Raw genomic sequence first — 17,220 nt, 5'->3', positions numbered from 1 at the left:
AAGCTCTTCTTATTTTTGAAGGGTTGTAAAGTAGTGGACTGACAATTGCAGCCAGGCCAGTTCCACGGGGACCAGACATCACTAAAATGATTAGTCCCTAAGGTCAACTCTCACCTTTCAAGGATTAAACTTTTCTACGGGATACAAAAAGTGTCTCTTTTTTCTTTTTGGCTGCGCAATTTTTGAAAACATTTGTATACTGCATATGACAGTCATAATGGTTTTTTCCCTACTTTATAAAATGATTAATCTAGAAATTTCTTCTACCCATGGTCTTTTATTAAAACTTATTACAGAAAAATAAAATCATTCAGAATCATTTATTCCCTAAAAAGTATATAACTGTATGCTAACGCAAACCCATCCTGTCCCTACAGGTGGAATCTAAGATTAGTAAGTTGCTCTGGGGGAAGTACTATACTTCAACAAAACCATATGTGCTACCTTCTACTCTGAAGTTTGTTATTAAATATGTGCTGTAATTAAATGATTGGAAATCAAATAAGTAAACAAAGTTGTATTAACACGTGTTGAAATTCATTACCTATGTATCACCCCAGGCATCTGAAGGTATAAATTTTTTTCTGGTAATATTTGTGCATCCGTGTGACAGCACATTGTACTAGAAATAGACATTTTCTGGTTTTCAGTCAAATTAAACATATTTATGCCTTTTAAGTAAAGAACAATTATAAATACATTTTACTTACCCTATTCCTCAAACTGAAAATTTTAAAACCGATTTTAGGTTTCTGGAAAGTATATAAAGGCTTCAGATAAATAATGATCACTATCTGTCAAGTGCCTACCATTTTTATGACAAGCACTATGCTGATTTCTGTTTATTTTCTCTAATCTTCTCAACAGCTGGCCTTCCAAGGTAAAGGAACAAACTCAGAGAATGTAAATATCTAGCCCAAGGTCAGCAACTTGCAGATGGCTAAACTGGGATTGGTTTGTTCTTTCCCTATATCTTATGACCAAGGATTGGGCTTCCCATGAAAAACTATTAGAATTTTCTTTAAAGGATATGTCTTATAAAATAATTATTTGCCAAAATTTTATGAGGCTTTATGGCTGCATGAAAACAATGAGACTCAGTAGATAGATGAATTGGTAGCTCCTAGTGACTGATGTACTTTAAAAATACAACAGTGATAATCAAAGCTGAATGCCACGTTAAGAAATAAGAAGCAGAAGAAATAAAATGTCCTTTTTAAACCTGGTCTTTGGTTTCCTGTTTCATATTATAACCTGTTGATATCTGAAATGGTATATCCTAATTTTCAGAAATGGCAACAATTTCCTAAAAATAGACTTTGAGCAGACATGAGAAACAAAACAAGGTTTACTCTTTAAAAAAAAAAATGTCTTGGCAAGAAAAAAAGAATACCCTTTAACAAACTATGAAAAAATATATTCTTTACTACGTAAGAACCAAGTTCTTAAACCAGGATAGCATTTTCACTTATGGATGAACAATACAGAATTTGATTATGCCCAGTGTTGGTAAGGAAAATTGGCCCTCCCATTCACTGTTGGTACAATCATTAATAGGAACAAACTTTTAGAAGAAAATTTTGCAATATCTCTCTAAGCTGAAATGTATATATCCTTTGTGTTAGCCATTCCATTTCATCCTGGCAAAAGCATGCCAAGACATACATGTACACAGGTGCTAACTACAACATTTTTGATAGAGCTGGGAAAAAAACCTCCAAAAAATGAAATGTCCATCAATAAGAACTTTCTAAAAAAATTGTCGTGTTGTGGTATAGTGGAGTACAATGTGGTCATTACAAAATGTCCTGATGTGGACAGACACTCAAAATATATTGTCACGTGGGAGAGCACGCTATAGATGATTATGAACCATAGCCCAATTTGTGTTAAATATACTGTTAAATTAATTAAACAAGGAGGCTGTTAGACTAAGGTGGTTCTTAATGTACATAAGCAAACCAAAAATCTAAGCCTGTAAGTGCCTCAGTGTTACAACATCAAGACACTAAGGACAACCAGTCACAAACAGCCAACTAGGTATTAAGCTCTAATCAATCAAATATTTCCTTTCTTTGCTTCCGCACTTTCTCTATATAAGTCCCCTGATTCCTGTCGGCAGGGCGCCCCTAAACACTTCAAGGCTGGTGCTCTTGGATTCTCATTGATTTTGGCTCAAATAAACTCTCTAAATTGTTCATATGCCTCCGTTTGCCATTTAGCAACATACACACACGTTCGCTTCCTTACTTCCTGGAAATTTCTCGAATTATATAAAGAAACCATAACCAGGAGTTATCTCTGGTAAGGGAAGAGGACTTTTAATTTTCCACTGTGTAACTTTGTATTATTTTACCATGAGCAACAATAACTTTAAAAGAATAAAAAAGATTTTTAAACCAATATAAGACTATACATGTTTCCATTAAAAAAAATTATTAGAGCTTAAAAATGTAAAATAAGACTTTGAATCATCTTGGTTAGTTTTGCAGCTCTATCTCTACTCAAATATTAAACAAAGTTTAGACATAAAGAGACAAGTTCTGTAACAAACAAAACATGTTCCTTTTTCCTCACAGGAAATACAATGCCTTAAAGAGTTTGCTTTTTAAAAAAATTTTTACTGGAGTATAGTTGCTTTACAATGTTGTGTTAGTTTCTGCTGTACAGCAAAGTGAATCCATTATACGTATACATATATCCACTCTTTTTTAGATTTCCTTCCGATTTAGGTCACAGAGCACTGAGTAGAGCTCCCTGTGCCATACAGTAGGTTCTCATTAGTTATCTATCATAGTATCAATAGTGTGTATATGGCAATTTCAATCTCCAAATTCATCCTACCCCCCCTTCCCCCCTTGGTATCCGTAGGTTTGTTCTCTACGTCTGTCTCTATTTCTGCTTTTCAAATAAGTTCATCTATACCATTTTTCTAGATTCCACATATAAACGATATTATATGATATCTGTTTTTCTCTTTCTGACTGTATGACAGTCTCTAGGTCTATCCACGTCTCTGTAAATGACACTATTTTGTTCCTTTTTATGGCTGAGTAATATTCCATCGTATATATGGGCCACACCTTCTTTATCCATTCATCTGTTGATGGACACTTAGGTTGCTTCCATGTCCTGGCTATTGTAAATAGAGCTGCAATGAACACTGGGGTGCATGACTCTTTTTGAATTATGGTTTTCTCAGGGTATATGCCCAGTAGTGGGATTGCTGGGTCATATGGTAGTTCTATTATTATAAGGAACCTCCACACTGTTCTCCATAGTGGCTGTATCAATTTACATTCCCACCAACAGTGCAAGAGGGTTCCCTTTTCTCCACACCCTCTCCAGCATTTACTGTTTGTAGATTTTTTTGATGATGGCCATTCTGACCGGTGTGAGGTGATACCTCACTGTAGTTTTGATTTGCACTTCTCTGATGATTAGTGATGTTGAGCATCCTTTCATGTGTTTGTTGGCCATCTGTATGTCTTCTTTGGAGTACTTTTAAAATCTTAGTGACTTTGTACCACAACCTGTAAGTATATAGCTCCCTGCGGATTTGGCACATTCCAAAGAGAGCCACCACTTTGTAGCTTCATCACTGTTGCTTCTTAAAGGAAGTCTGAGGCAAGGGGAGGAGGCGGCAGTGACATTTGTTCAGGTGAGCCCGAGTAGGGCATTCAAGGACAACCACTCTTGGCTTTTACAGGGAGTTGAAGGCTAATTGTGTCTGCATCAGATATTCTTTTCAATCCTGTGCAAATGAGAATCCTCAGTGGAATCACAGAAAGCAAAGAATTCTAGTTCTTTTTCCTTATCGTTCTCTCCTTTTATTTTCTTCTCTCCCACCCACTATCCCCCACCTCCTTCCTTCCCTCTCTCTCTGATGGCAAGCAGAGGAGAAAAGAGAAATATCCAAGTTCTCAATTTTACTGATGGGTTTTGTTGATGGGTTTTCACATTCCAGTGATTAACCACTCCATATCAAATTTCAGTGTCATCAAAATGTCAGTATCTTTTGCAGGAGGATTGTGTTGAAACAATCCTGGCAGTTTTGCATGTGAAACAGATCACGTGAGTCTTACTGCTCTAAGCTGGGGTCACTGACGAGCAAGCTGCTGAGTCCTGAAATGTCAATCCTAGACCCATGGCTGAGATTGCACTGTTTTTTCAAGTTCAAAGGAAACTGCCGTTCACTAGGTACAGTAATTCAAAAAGTTCCCTCCAAAACGACCTCTCCGTGAGAGGTGCTCCTTTCAAAGTTAACTGGTCTAGAAAACACACTTTAAAATAGGCATATTGTTCATTTCAGCTAACAAGGAGACGTATGAACTTATTACAGAAGAACAAAGTATTAACATAGGGAAAAGCAGTTTTGCTTTTTCGTTTGTTCTGTGAGTCTTAATTTATAAAGGTGACTGAATGGCTACACAGAGGATCGCATGAGGAACACCAGGTTTTGGACAGGATGCAGAAGCAGCAGCACGGGAGAACCTACGCCAGCCAGCACCCTTTATTGGCGTTTCCTTGGGGAAGGCAAGGCAGGGGAGGGTGAACAGTTTAAGACTGGCTCATTTGAATAATTTCAGCAGGCTTTGTGCTGCAGGGAGGAAAACATTCTCTTTGACTCTCTTAGGGTCCTTAGTTGGGTCTGAAAATTAAACTGACAAAGGCAGATTAACAGAAGAAAAGCATACAAATTTATTTAATATAAGTTTTATGGGACACCAGAGCCTTCATTAAAAATATGAAGACCCAAAGAAAACAGTTCGACCTGTGTATTTTTATTCTAGATTGGATGAAGAGGGGCAGTAGGGGAGAAAGATGATGGGTTAAGGAGTATGACGTAATTGTAGGGAACTGGGGAAACTTAGCAAGCCCTGTTGGTTTGATTCTTCTTGGCATCCCTTTGTCTTCAGAGAAAAGTCTGCTTCTTTCCTCCAGATCCACAGAGGACACCTTTCACATGAGGGTCTTATGGTCTGTTTTGGGGAAGAAGAGTGAGGTGGGGAGGGGGTTAAAGTGACCTTCTGGCTCCTGCCGTTTTCTCAAAACCCCTTCAACTTAAAATATTCAATAACCAAGGTGCCATATTTGGGGTAGTGTGTCCAGAACCCCATCAGGGCTATAGAGGTGCTCTCTAGTTGCCTGGGACCTGGTCCTGGGATGCTTAAGGCAGAGGAGTATTGCCTCCTGGTGTGTAGAGGCCAGATAGAGGAGGTAGGACTCTGGATTGGTTAGTTTCCATATCAAATAGCATATCTTTTGTTATCTCTGAGAATCAGCTAACCCTGGAAGGGGCAGTCCCTCCCTGCCAGAAAGGTGTTTTAAGATGTCAAGACATCCAAATCTAGAAAATAAATGATTATTACTATTATTATTAAACAGGAATTTAGGAGTAAGACCATTTTCAACATGTACCCAAAGAAACAGAGAAGAGTGGTGGGGAGCATTTCCAAAGTCAAAAATAATTTTAAATGAAGTGCTTTCAAAATAGATACCCTTTGGGCTTCCCTGGGGGCGCAGTGGTTGAGAGTCCATCTGCCGATGCTAGGGGACACGGGTTCGTGCGCCGGTCCGGGAAGATCCCACATGCCGTGGAGCGGCTGGGCCCGTCAGCCATGGACACTGGGCTTGCGCGTCCGGAGCCTGTGCTCCGCAACGGGAGAGGCCACAACAACGAGAGGCCCACGTACCGCAAAAAAAAAAAAAAAAAGATACCCTTCCAACAAAGAAAAAAAATGGTAGCTAACCAACTGGATTAGAAATGTATCAAATTCACTTTCAGTCCATAGTAATTATATTCAGTAATCATTGCAAAATTTTTTCAACTCTTTCTTGAGCACCTATTCTGTGCCAGGAATTGTGCCATGTCTAGGATCCCAAGCACGTGGTTGTGTGTTTCCTAAGGTTATCTGGAAGCGGGATGGGAAGAATACAGGCCAGAAATCGCTCTAACATTGCAGCGTGAAATCACATGGCAAGTAAATACCCTCACAGTCCTCCAATATCTAGTCACACATCAGTAGTATGTGCCTAACTGTTCTCTTCCTCAATAGTAGGTTAGACACCTTCTAAAGATCAATTAACTTGACAGCAACCAATTTATTAAAAAACTTGAGAAGTGAATTTTTTAAATTACTACTACATTACCAAATAAAGGTCAGCATTTTGGAAAGATTTCTCTTTTCGTGCCTTCTGCTTTTCATTTTGTCCTATATATTCCTGTGGGCTGTCATTTTCCTGTTAGTCATTTTTGTGTTTGCATAATGTTTGCATAGATTAAGAATCCAACAGTTAATTTTCCTAAATGGATATATTTATCCAAAGTTCACTGCCAAGAGCTTTTTTTTAACACCACTTCTCATGTCTTCATTACTACTTAGCAAATGTCCTTAAATCATTTTTCAGCATCTCTTAGTGAATGTCTGTTTACTTCCCACAATATTGAACATATCTATACAATAAATCCAATGGCCTATTTTATATCTATTCTCCATTCAAATTCACTTTCAAAAATAAAAGCATACATTCTCTCTAATAACTTTGGAACTGAGCCCTCTGCTGGGAGGGAGACAGGTTTTGTATACTTGAGAGTTTAGAGATGCCATCTGCATCTAACAAATTAGTTTCATATCTTTTGAAACTAAATTACTCAATTCCTTTAGTACTCTGTTAGATGAACCTGTGTTCTTACAGTGCTTCAGTTTTTATACTTTATGTATATGCTGCGTCTATAGACAGCTTCTGTTTACATACCTAGCAGCCCATCGGTGTGCAAGTTCATGAAGAGCAGGGATACTGTACTAGTCTCTTTGTATTTCAGATTCAAGCATGATCCCTGGCAAAAATACTTGATCTAAATGGAAACACAACTTTGCCCCTGCAAACCTAACCATACACAAAGTTGTGTATTACACAAAATATTCCTGCCAAGTCTCTTTTTCTATTTAGTGGCCTCTTTTCTTACGGGGTTCATGGCCAAGTCTGCCATGACAGATGTCTACTGTTTTGGCTTTCCATCCAACAACAGTAATACAGGCACCTTCCATACCCAGTCAAAACATATCCATCCCTTTCCCACAGACATTTACTGTGTTATTTCTAAGGCTAACTCTTTCCATGTATTATATGAGTCAATCCTCTCAAGAACCCTAAAAGATATAATTATCGCCATTTTATTAGAATAGAAGCTGAACCAAGTTACCTTTCTCGGGCTCATAGAGCTAGTAAATGTTGGAAGTTCCCCTTATAACTGTCCAACTCCAAAATCCATGCCTTTTCCAATTCACCTGCTGTCTCCATTCTTTCTAACTCCCAATCACCTGACAGCCATTTATGTATACTAAGGAAACTAGTCCATATGTAGCATCCTTCCCAGATCATTACCAAATTGGCTCATTTTGTGGCTTACTTATGAAAACACGGCTTTGACAGTAGAATCATAATTGGAGCAGAGAATGAAGGGCAGAACTAAGGAAAAGGGCAGAGCTAAGAAAAAGGGCAGAGCTAAGGAAAAGGGTAGCATTAGTTTGAGAGGATCCAAGTGGTCATGACAACTTCCACACTTAAAATTCTTTAGTGGTTCCCCACTGGCTTTTATTTGTTCAGCAAATATTTAGTGGGCACCTACTAAGTCTCAAATGCTATTCATTACACCGTGGATACAGCAGCAAGAGAAACAGACCAAACACCTGTCCTTATGATGTTTACATTATAAGAAGGTGATGGGAAGTAAAAATAGAGAAATATATCGTGCTGTGATATATGTGCCTGGGAAAAAAAATGGATCAGGTCAGCAAGTTTGAGAGCATCTTCCTTGTAAAGTCCAAACTTCTTACTATGGTTTACAAAAGGCTTCAGTACATCATTTGGCCATCATCTACTGAATACCATTCTAAAACCACACTCAGTGTTCTGTCCTACCGAAGTTCCTTTTGTCTCGTGTCTCCATGTGAGCTAACTGCTATTCAGTCTTCAAGGCAATAGACACATCATCTCTTTCTTGACATCTTTGGAATCCTTCTCTGACACCCTCAGATTCTTGTCTGTATGCCAGAGCGTACTGAACCATATTATAGCACTTCTCACACATTATGTTGTAAGTTTCCACTTTCGATGTCTGTCTTCTTCAAATATGCAACAAACTCACTGATGGCAAGAAGCGTGCTACTTCACCTTGAATCTGTGACACAATATTGAGTCTGGCAAAGAATAAACACTCAATAAATGCTATATGAAGGATGTGAATGCTTAGATAAAATAAGGATTTTTAGGTACACAACACTGTCAAATTTGACAATCAAGAATGAAAAGAAAATTAGAATTTTCATATATGAATTCTGAAGACATATTAAATCATGTACAAAAGTTGATGGGTTAATCCCTTTTTTTTTTTTTTGGTTAATCACTTTTTAAAGGTTACCTTTTTATAAAACACAACTTGAACAAATTATCAAGATGAAATAGCTAAAAACCATAGTTATATGCTTGAGACAGACTAGTATGCTTAGAATATTACATTTTAAAAGATATTGTGTTTAATATTTTCTTGACACTTTTATTACATATTAAAAACTACTTATAAAGACATTCATTCACAATAAATTGGCATTATTCAAATCTTCACTTTTATCAGAAGAACACTAGGCCTCTAAGTATTATAGGCCTTACAATCAGTCTTTGGTAGAACCAAGAATATAATAGGTACCTCTTAGTATATACACATCCACAGTTTGTGAAATATCTGCTATACACATGGCAATTAGAAAATACAAAATTGGATATCATCTTACAAAACAAATTCTATGCTATCTTATTTATCAAGAGTTTACTTTGAATTTCAAAAGTGAAATATAGTATCAATGGATTTAGTAATAACACTGCCCTCACTATGATTTTGAAAATTAAAGGCATTGGTCACAATTCCTTATTTACCAGTCAATAATAATTCCAAGTTCAATTTGATCATGGAAGAGCAATCTTTGCTCAAAAAATTAAAATACTATCTTGGCCATGAGTTTTGATTCACATTTCAAATATAAAACTTTAAATATATAGGTATCATCACTTGCCTAAAAAAATAAGCTAGTGAAACTATTAAATATAAAAATGTAAGGGACTTCCCTGGTGGTGCAGGGGTTGGGAGTCTGCCTGCCAATTTACGGAACACGGGTTCAAGCCCTGGTCCAGGAAGATCCCACGTGGCGCAAAGCAACTGGGCCTGTGCGCCACAACTACTGAGCCCACGTGCCACAACTACTGAAGCCCGTGCGCCTAGAGCCCATGCTCTGCAACAAGGGAAGCCACCGCAATAAGAAGCCTGCGCACCTCAACGAAGGGTAGCCCCCACTCGCCGCAACTAGAGAAAGCCCGTGCGCAGCAACGAAGACCCAACACAGCCAAAAAATAATTAATTAATTTAAAAATAAAATGTAAAAAATATAAAAACACAAAGAATGTAGACAGGAAGCTTAATAAGCACTGAATTTGTACTTTAATAGGTTGTTTCATTTTTCTTGTTTTGAATATGTAACTGACTGGAAGTGTTTTTCCAGTTAACACTATGACAGCCCCCTTGGGTGTTGTTGAAGAGGGCTTCCACTGAACAGGTGACTTTGAGGCACCCACGGAGATCTTTCCCAGGAACACATGGAGATACTGTGACCGTTGGTGTAGAGAATGAGATATTGCTGAGAGTGGTAGAAGATATCTCTTTCCAGCGAGAAGAATGATTCCTGGGTTCAAAGTTTAGAAAGCCATCTATGCAAACATCTTCAGCAATACATACATTAATAGTATGAATGTTTCTTATATCAACTCTCTTCTTACAGTGGATGTTGGCATAACAACTGCAGTAAAATTTTTTGGAAAATTGTTGCAGGTCTTTGAGTGTGGGTTTCCCATGCACTGTGTATTTTCCACCTTTCCCAGTTTGAATAGCAAAATTCTGTCGGTTCAGGTGAAGATAGTTGCTTGAATTCCAGTATTTCCTTGTACACACTCCTTGCTCTTGGCAAAGTGCTTGGCTACACATTTTGGCTGCTAAGGTGACATTGATTACGTAAGGATTCAGTGTAGTCTTCATGTAATTGTCTAGGTTCATGCAAGATTCCTGTAAAATTATATGAAGATCAGATTATTAACATCCAAGTTGGTTCATATGTGAATTAATTCACTACATTAAGCAATTTCTAAGGAAGCACACACACACACACACACACAAAACCGAGAACCAGTAAGAGCAGGAAATGTTTTATCTTTTTTTACTTGAACAAGCAAGACTATTCCAACAGTTTTTTGTAACATTTGTAAGTTTCACATGCCATTTCATGTCACTAAATAATTGACCAGTTGAGGTTTAGTATACTCTAGCCTCGGTCTTCCTCAATAATTCATAAACTAATGGGGGTGGAAGGGGCAGAATGGTACAGTACGGGTGGAGGAATTAGAGCATGGGCTCTGAAGTCCATCTGTCCAGATTGGAGTCACAGTTCCATTAATGGCTAGCTGTGTGAGCTTGGGAATCTCTTAAGCGTTCTAAGTCTTAGTTTCCTATCTGGGAGACCTTGGACAAGTTAATTCATCTGGCAGTGTTTCAGCTTCATCATCATACAATAAGGGTAATTATAGCACCTACTTCATAGGGTTGTTGTGAAGATGACAAGATAGAAAGTACATAAAAGGGCTAACACAGGGCCCCATATCATTGGTTAGCCCTCAATGTATAAATTATATAAAGTACAAATAAATGTAATAAGTATCACATTTGTCAGACAAGTTTAGGCATTGGAAAGAGTGGTTTCTAAATTGCTAGCTCAAAACAACTAAACGGGGTCAACCGAGTATATATTAAATGTTAATGTATAATTCAAGTATGGGCGAATTATGACAGCTCTTTTACAGATATACTTATTTGGCAGAGTATGAGTGATGAGTAACTAAAATGATTCATCTTGAAACTGATACTTTCTAAAACTGGGACTCCGTCCTTTTCAGAACGTAGAAGGTAGTTGCTTGCTTTCATGATCAGCAGTCCCATGGAGTGAGTTGGCCGTGCTAGTCCTTCAGTAAAAGATCAAAGGAAGTGGTGGGCGGGTGGGCAGGCAAGTTGAGGAACCTCACAGCTTCCACTTGGATCTACTTCCTGTTGCCTTCCTTGAGGTGGTGTCATCGGTGGTAGGCAGAACAAGGGCCTTCCAAGGATGTCCCTACCTCAGTCCCACGGAACCTGTGACTGTGTTACTTTACATGGCAAAAGGGACTTTCCAGATATGATTAAGGGTATGGATCTTGAGACGGGGAGGTTATCCTGAATTATCTGGATGGGCTCAATCACAAGTCCTTAAAAATGTAGCTTGGATTTTTAAAATGAGCTGGAAGAAGGAAGACAAATTCAAAGCTAAGGGAGACTCAACCCGGCATTGCTGGCTTTGAAGATAGAGGAGAAGGCCAAAAGGGAAAGAATGCGGTGACCTCCTGAAGCTGGAAATCACCTTAGCCACAGCCAGTCAGAAAATAGAGATCTTGATGCTATAAACACAAGGAAATGAATTCTGCCAACAACCCAAATGAGCAAATGAGGGTCTTTCTGTAGAAAGGAATGCAACCCTGCCGACATCTTGATTTTACAGCATTAAGATCCATATGGGACTTCTGAACTACCGAACTGTAAGATAATAATTTTCTGCTGTTTAAACCACTGTTTGTTGTAATTTTTATGGTACCAATAGAAAACCTCTTCTTAACCCTCCAATAGCTTTACATGGTGTTTATTATACAATTCAACTTCTCTCAACTTGTATACAGCCTGATGGAATGTAACCTCTCCTTGCTCTTGTACAACTCTCCCTTACCCACTCGACCTTAGATATACTAATTGTTTCACAGGGGTGGCAGGTTCATTTCAAATTGCACTTACTGTTCCCTCTGCCCAGAATGTTCTTTCCTCTCATTTTTAACGTGGTTGACTCCATGTTGTTATTCAGATCACAGCTTTAATTAGCCTTCTCAGACACCTTTCCAGTCTACTTTCTTACAGCTCTCGATTTTAATTTTCTGCATAGAATTTATCACATCGAACATTTTTATTGTTTTATATTGTTTCTATCCCTCCAACTTTAACACCAGTGCCAGGGATATATGAGAATTTATACCAAGATCAGATGACATTGGAATTGTCTACAGAGACAAGAACTAGACAGGAAGAGGAGTAAAGGGATGAGAATGTTTTGACCATCATGAGCCTATACAAGATGCAATATTTGGAAGGATCTAAAACTGTTTCTCTAAGAGATAAAGCCTAGTTTATAGCATTTGTCAATACCCATGGTGTAAATACTCCTACCATGGCCAATTTTAAGCTACCAACCTGGCATCCCTGAGTGCAGAATTGGAGACCAATTACCCCACCATTATGGTAGTATGGTGTGAAGTAGCACACCATTACACAATACCATTTCCACTTAGACAGATACAGTAGGTGTAAATAACCTCAAAAGTATGGATAATAGTAAAATAAAGTAAATAATTGATACATTTTAAGTATTTGTTATCAATACTTTCTGTTTTTACCATACTTAATTTTATTCTGAGTTTTATAATTTAATTTTTAATAATGGCTGTGTTCAACAGTTCACAAAATTTCTGAATATTTAACAATCAGGTCTCATGAGCTGGGACCAGTGGAAACTGGCTCTGTCACGCCATTTGATCTAATAAGATGGAAGGAAGGAAATGTTTTGCCTACATTTGATAACAATTGTTTTAAATCAATTCAGTCATCGCAAGTAAACTGCAATTACCATTGTCTCTAGTTGTCAGTGAATCAGGAAACACAAGTAATCCATGATTCTATTGATTTCAAATGACATAGAAAAAAGGGGAAGTAATGACAGAATTAACATTCAAAATCATCATAAATTGGGAAAGGTAGCAGAAATATATAGAACAGAGTCCACAGGGAACAATTTCAAGGCAGTGTCATTAAGTAGAAAATCATCACATTAAAGTTGAAGGACTGTCCCTGTATGAATAATACTGAAAGTGATTTGAGAGTCATGGTAGAAGTACATGAATCTAAGATTAAAGTGCAATTAAAAAAAATGTGACAAGTAGTATGCCATGCCATCCTACTAATTGGAGAATGCCTGATTCATTCCTCATCAGAGTGAGGGTAGAGTTCTCAATTCTGAAAATTTAAAAAAAAGGAAATAGTATGGGGAATTTATAAATTGTTCTATCATAGAATTAACAGGATCCTTGAGAAAGGAGTTTGTAGGTTTGAGAAAACAACTAATAAAAACTAGGAATACTCTTATATTTAAGAATTATAATTCTTAAATAACTTTCTGCCGTATAGAAGATTTTGCAAAAGGGACATATACCTTTCCCTGAACTTATATGTTTTATTAGTTCTCTTTACTGTTGATCAAACCAGATACAACAGAGTCTACCAAATAGGTAGGAGGGCCCAGATTACCTTAAAAGAATTTCACAAAGTTAAGTACCTTTATAAATGAAGGAAAAATATGGCTAGTCTATCTGAAGGACAAGATGTCAAAAGATCTGTTCTTAGAGTATAAAGTCTAGTATAAAGTCTTAGAGTATAAAGTTCTCTGTAGGTCCTAGGATAAGACATCTGGGCTAAGAGCTTCATTAGACATTCTCCATGGCACCTATGTCACTAATATTTCCACATCCATCAGAGAAGGAAAAGTTCAGCTCCAACTCAGCAGTGTCCATGTGACAGTTTTACTTATGCTTTGAGTCAAGAAGATTGAAGAGGTGAAGGATAAAAACCTCATATGGAGAATTAAAAAAGGATGACAATAAAGGAAGAGAGAAAAGGTTTAGGTCATGATAGTTAAAGTCTTTTTGAACTGAAGAAAATGCATTAGCAGAAAGTGAATACAGAACAAAACCAACATTTTTCCTAACAAAACAAGTTTTACTTAAAATTTTACTTAAAATAGACACTGTTAAATATAACCTGTGGAGAATAAAGAAGGATTCCTTTTCCTCTCCCTTAAGGAAACTTTGAACAATTTAGTAATATTTTCAAAAAGTAACTAAATCCCAACTGCCCACACCCTGCCCCCAGTTGTTGGCCTCCATGGTAAACTGTCATTAAATGACTAACTAAATAAAAGTGCTTAATAAACAGTAATTGGGTGAATGGAAGAATGAGTGAATACATATTGACTAGTTGAGCTCTTTTGAGAAGTGACACAGCACGGTATAGTAGAAAAAAACACCAAACACCACATAAGGAAACCAAGGTTGTAGTCCTGTTTTTGCTACTTCTTAGCCACGCAGCCTAGGGAATTTCAATTAATCTCACCAAATTTCTGTTTCCTCACTAGAAAACAGCCTTACCACACAACCACACGAATGAAAGATAGTTTGACTTAGGCACTATCAATTGAGCCCCTACTACTTTGTGCCCAACATAGTGCTTATTTTATTATTCAATCCCACAACAATCCTCAAAAACATTAAAAGTAGAAATTATTTCATCTATTTCCTATCAATTCAACTTACCCTAGTTAGACTTAAATTGAGACTTCCCCACATTATAATTCCAGAGGCACCTAGAGCAACGCTCTCACCAATTGTATTCACAAGGTCACCCTGGTAAATGTGTAGAAAGAGTTAACAGGGAGGAATAAAATGAAAGTGTTATACATAGGACAATAACACCAAAGCCAAGAATGCTGACCCAACAATAATTATTTAAATATTTCACCACTATTTATTTCTATCTTTTATGTCACCACTGCCCTACTATAAGAAAAACACAAATTTTCTGCTATTATTTTAATTACTTCTATTGACAAGAGACTGGGCCCATAAAAGAAAAAATGAAAGGAACTGAGATAATACATTGTCTATACTACCCAGTTCTCCATGACTGCTAAGATATTATATGATTACGTTAAAAATGAAACATGTTTGGGGCTTCCCTGGTGGCGCAGTGGTTGAGAGTCTGCCTGTTGATTCAGGGGACACAGGTTCGTGCCCCGGTCCGGGAAGATCCCACATGCTGCGGAGCGGCTGGGCCCGTGAGCCATGGCAGCTGAGCCTGCGCGTCCGGAGCCTGTGCTCTGGCCACAAGAGTGAGAGGCCCACGTACTGCCAAAAAAAAAAAAAAAGAAAAAAAGAAACATGTTCTTATTTTACATTCATATAATAATGGAGAACTACCTGGGTGCATATTCCTAAAGGTTATTAAAAGTTAAATTTCACTCCCTTCAAAAATTATGTTCAGTCCCACTAAACACCATTTATGAACAATATTCCATAGCCTTCTTACCTTGATTTTCTTACCTGAGAAAGGAATTGCAAAGTCACATCAGTAAAAACTGGACGGGCATACACAAAAACTGGAAGCGGGCTTTTAGCACTGGCCACTTTAGACATCCGGATGGCTTCCTGGACACGATTACGAACAAAGAGGGCAGCTTGTGGAGAAGATTTTAACCTGCTATTCAAATAAATGGATGGGAAAAGAGCAGTGCTTTCCTTCCACAACCAGTCGAGTGCATCGTTTCTTCTTTTCTCTAAATCCCAGCAACTTCCATTGTAACTAGGTTGGTTATAATTATGATTGTAACAGTCAGGAAAAAGATAATAACCCCATAAGTGATTTGGCCGAAGTAATTTTCCCAATTTTAAAGTCTCCTGCATGAAACTCTTTGCTGCCTTTTCAAATTCCACTTTTGCTATCTTGGCAGCCTCTGGGAAAGTAAGTTGTACATTTTGTTGCAGAACCAACTCGATAGACTGATCCCTGTAAATGTCTTTAGGTTTCCAGTTTCTAGCCCAGGTAGGCCTCCATTCTTCCCAGTCAATGACAGCCAAGCCCACGTTGTCGATTGGCATGTAATAGGAAATGTCTTTTTTAGCTTTGTCCAAATGCTCTTTTAAGGATCCCATCTGGGGGATTCCTCCATGCACACTTCTGCCTGTTCTTTCATCTATGTGAGGATAGTAGCCAAGTCTATCAGCATAAAATAATGTAATAAAATTTCCTGTCGCACCTTTTTGGGGGTATCCTACTAAAGGGAAGAAGCTCAGATCCGGAGACGTGTCAAATCTTCTAGCACAACGGTCAGTTGGGGCATTCCAGGCCCAAAGGAAAGACATATTTGCAATAAGAGGAGATGCTGTGAAATCCATAGTCAAACAACATGGAGCCAGAAGGAAGGTGAACACTGCCTGGGGTACTCCACTGGACACAACAAAGCTCCCAAAGGAGGTATGTTGAAGCCTTAGTACTCCCATCACAAAGAGGAATGACTATGAAAAGCACTTATTTCTTCTACACACTTTGCTTTATCTAATATTTGATGCAAGATATAAACACAGAAGAGAGAGAGTGGAATGAAGCCACTTTGATGGCTAAAGAGGTATAATGATGATTTACATTTAAATATTCTTCTTCATGTTTTAGGAACGTTTTGCAAGTTGCTTCATCTATAACTGGGAAAAAAAAAAAGAAATGTAGAATATATTGTTACACTACATTTCTGTAACAGAGATTATAAGCTTTACCAAGTTCTCAACTTTAAGTGCAGGGAGTCTTATTCAGTGTTTGAAGATGGAGGACTCCAGTGCTTGAATCAATCAAATTATTTTCTCTTATGTATGATACAAATCCTATAATAGGTGGCCTTTGTCTCGTCTCTCCAAATCACTATTGAACCTGCAGAGAAATGAATGCAGCTAGTTTTCCTTGTGCCTTTCTACTTGTGCAGAGTGCGGTACCAAGCAATGCCTTAGCCAAAGACTGGTAAATAAAAATAAATTCCAACTTGAACCTCTCAAGTTCGTTATTTCATGAAAGACCACTTTTTAGTGGTCTGCCAAAAAGTGAAAACACCTCTCATAGAACTGTGACGTTTCAACTTTTTTTTCTTTTTTAAGGGAGGCATGTACAGGAGGAAGCAAAAGTCACTTCTGCCAGAGGTAATAAGTCAAAAGTTTGCTTGAAACTATTGAATCAAACAAAATCTCCTATTGAGGGGTAAGCTGAAGTGCTATTTATAACAGTGCTCCATGATATCTCAAGGGAATGTACACTCATGTTTAAAGTTAATAAAATATTTTATGACTTTATATCTTTCACTAAAAGGATTGGTTCTGGCCTAGCTTGATAAAAGCAATAGATGCACTTTATTCTTTTATAATCTTTGATAATTGAGATTGTATTGTCATTCT

The 17,220-nt window shown here is 37.7% G+C and overlaps 1 protein-coding gene across 1 annotated transcript; it reads right to left on the bottom strand.

The window, feature by feature from the left end:
• Positions 1-9,496: 9,496 nt before the first annotated feature.
• On the bottom strand, positions 9,497-16,316 carry SPAM1 (sperm adhesion molecule 1). The gene is made up of 3 exons (XM_004310969.2): positions 15,328-16,316; positions 14,542-14,631; positions 9,497-10,114 (listed from the first exon to the last, which is right to left on the bottom strand). Exons 1-3 carry the CDS (start codon positions 16,282-16,284, stop codon positions 9,497-9,499), a joined length of 1,665 nt encoding a protein of 554 aa, XP_004311017.1. The 5' UTR covers positions 16,285-16,316.
• Between the last annotated feature and the right edge of the window lie 904 nt (positions 16,317-17,220).

This window comes from Tursiops truncatus, chromosome 9 (assembly GCF_011762595.2).
Source record: "Tursiops truncatus isolate mTurTru1 chromosome 9, mTurTru1.mat.Y, whole genome shotgun sequence".
In the NCBI taxonomy this organism is placed as follows: Eukaryota; Metazoa; Chordata; class Mammalia; order Artiodactyla; family Delphinidae; genus Tursiops; species Tursiops truncatus.
Note: the sequence above shows the minus strand (reverse complement) of the source record. Positions and strands in the feature narration are given on the sequence as shown.

Excerpts from the sequence above, each read along its gene's own strand:
- SPAM1 (XM_004310969.2), bottom strand. The coding sequence starts at position 16,284 with ATGGGAGTACTAAGGCTTCAACATACCTCCTTTGGGAGCTTTGTTGTG. Across the intron at positions 14,632-15,327 it reads CTTTGCAATTCCTTTCTCAG|GGTGACCTTGTGAATACAAT; the intron begins GTAAGAAAATCA and ends CACATTTACCAG. Across the intron at positions 10,115-14,541 it reads TCAATTTAAGTCTAACTAGG|GAATCTTGCATGAACCTAGA; the intron begins GTAAGTTGAATT and ends ATAATTTTACAG.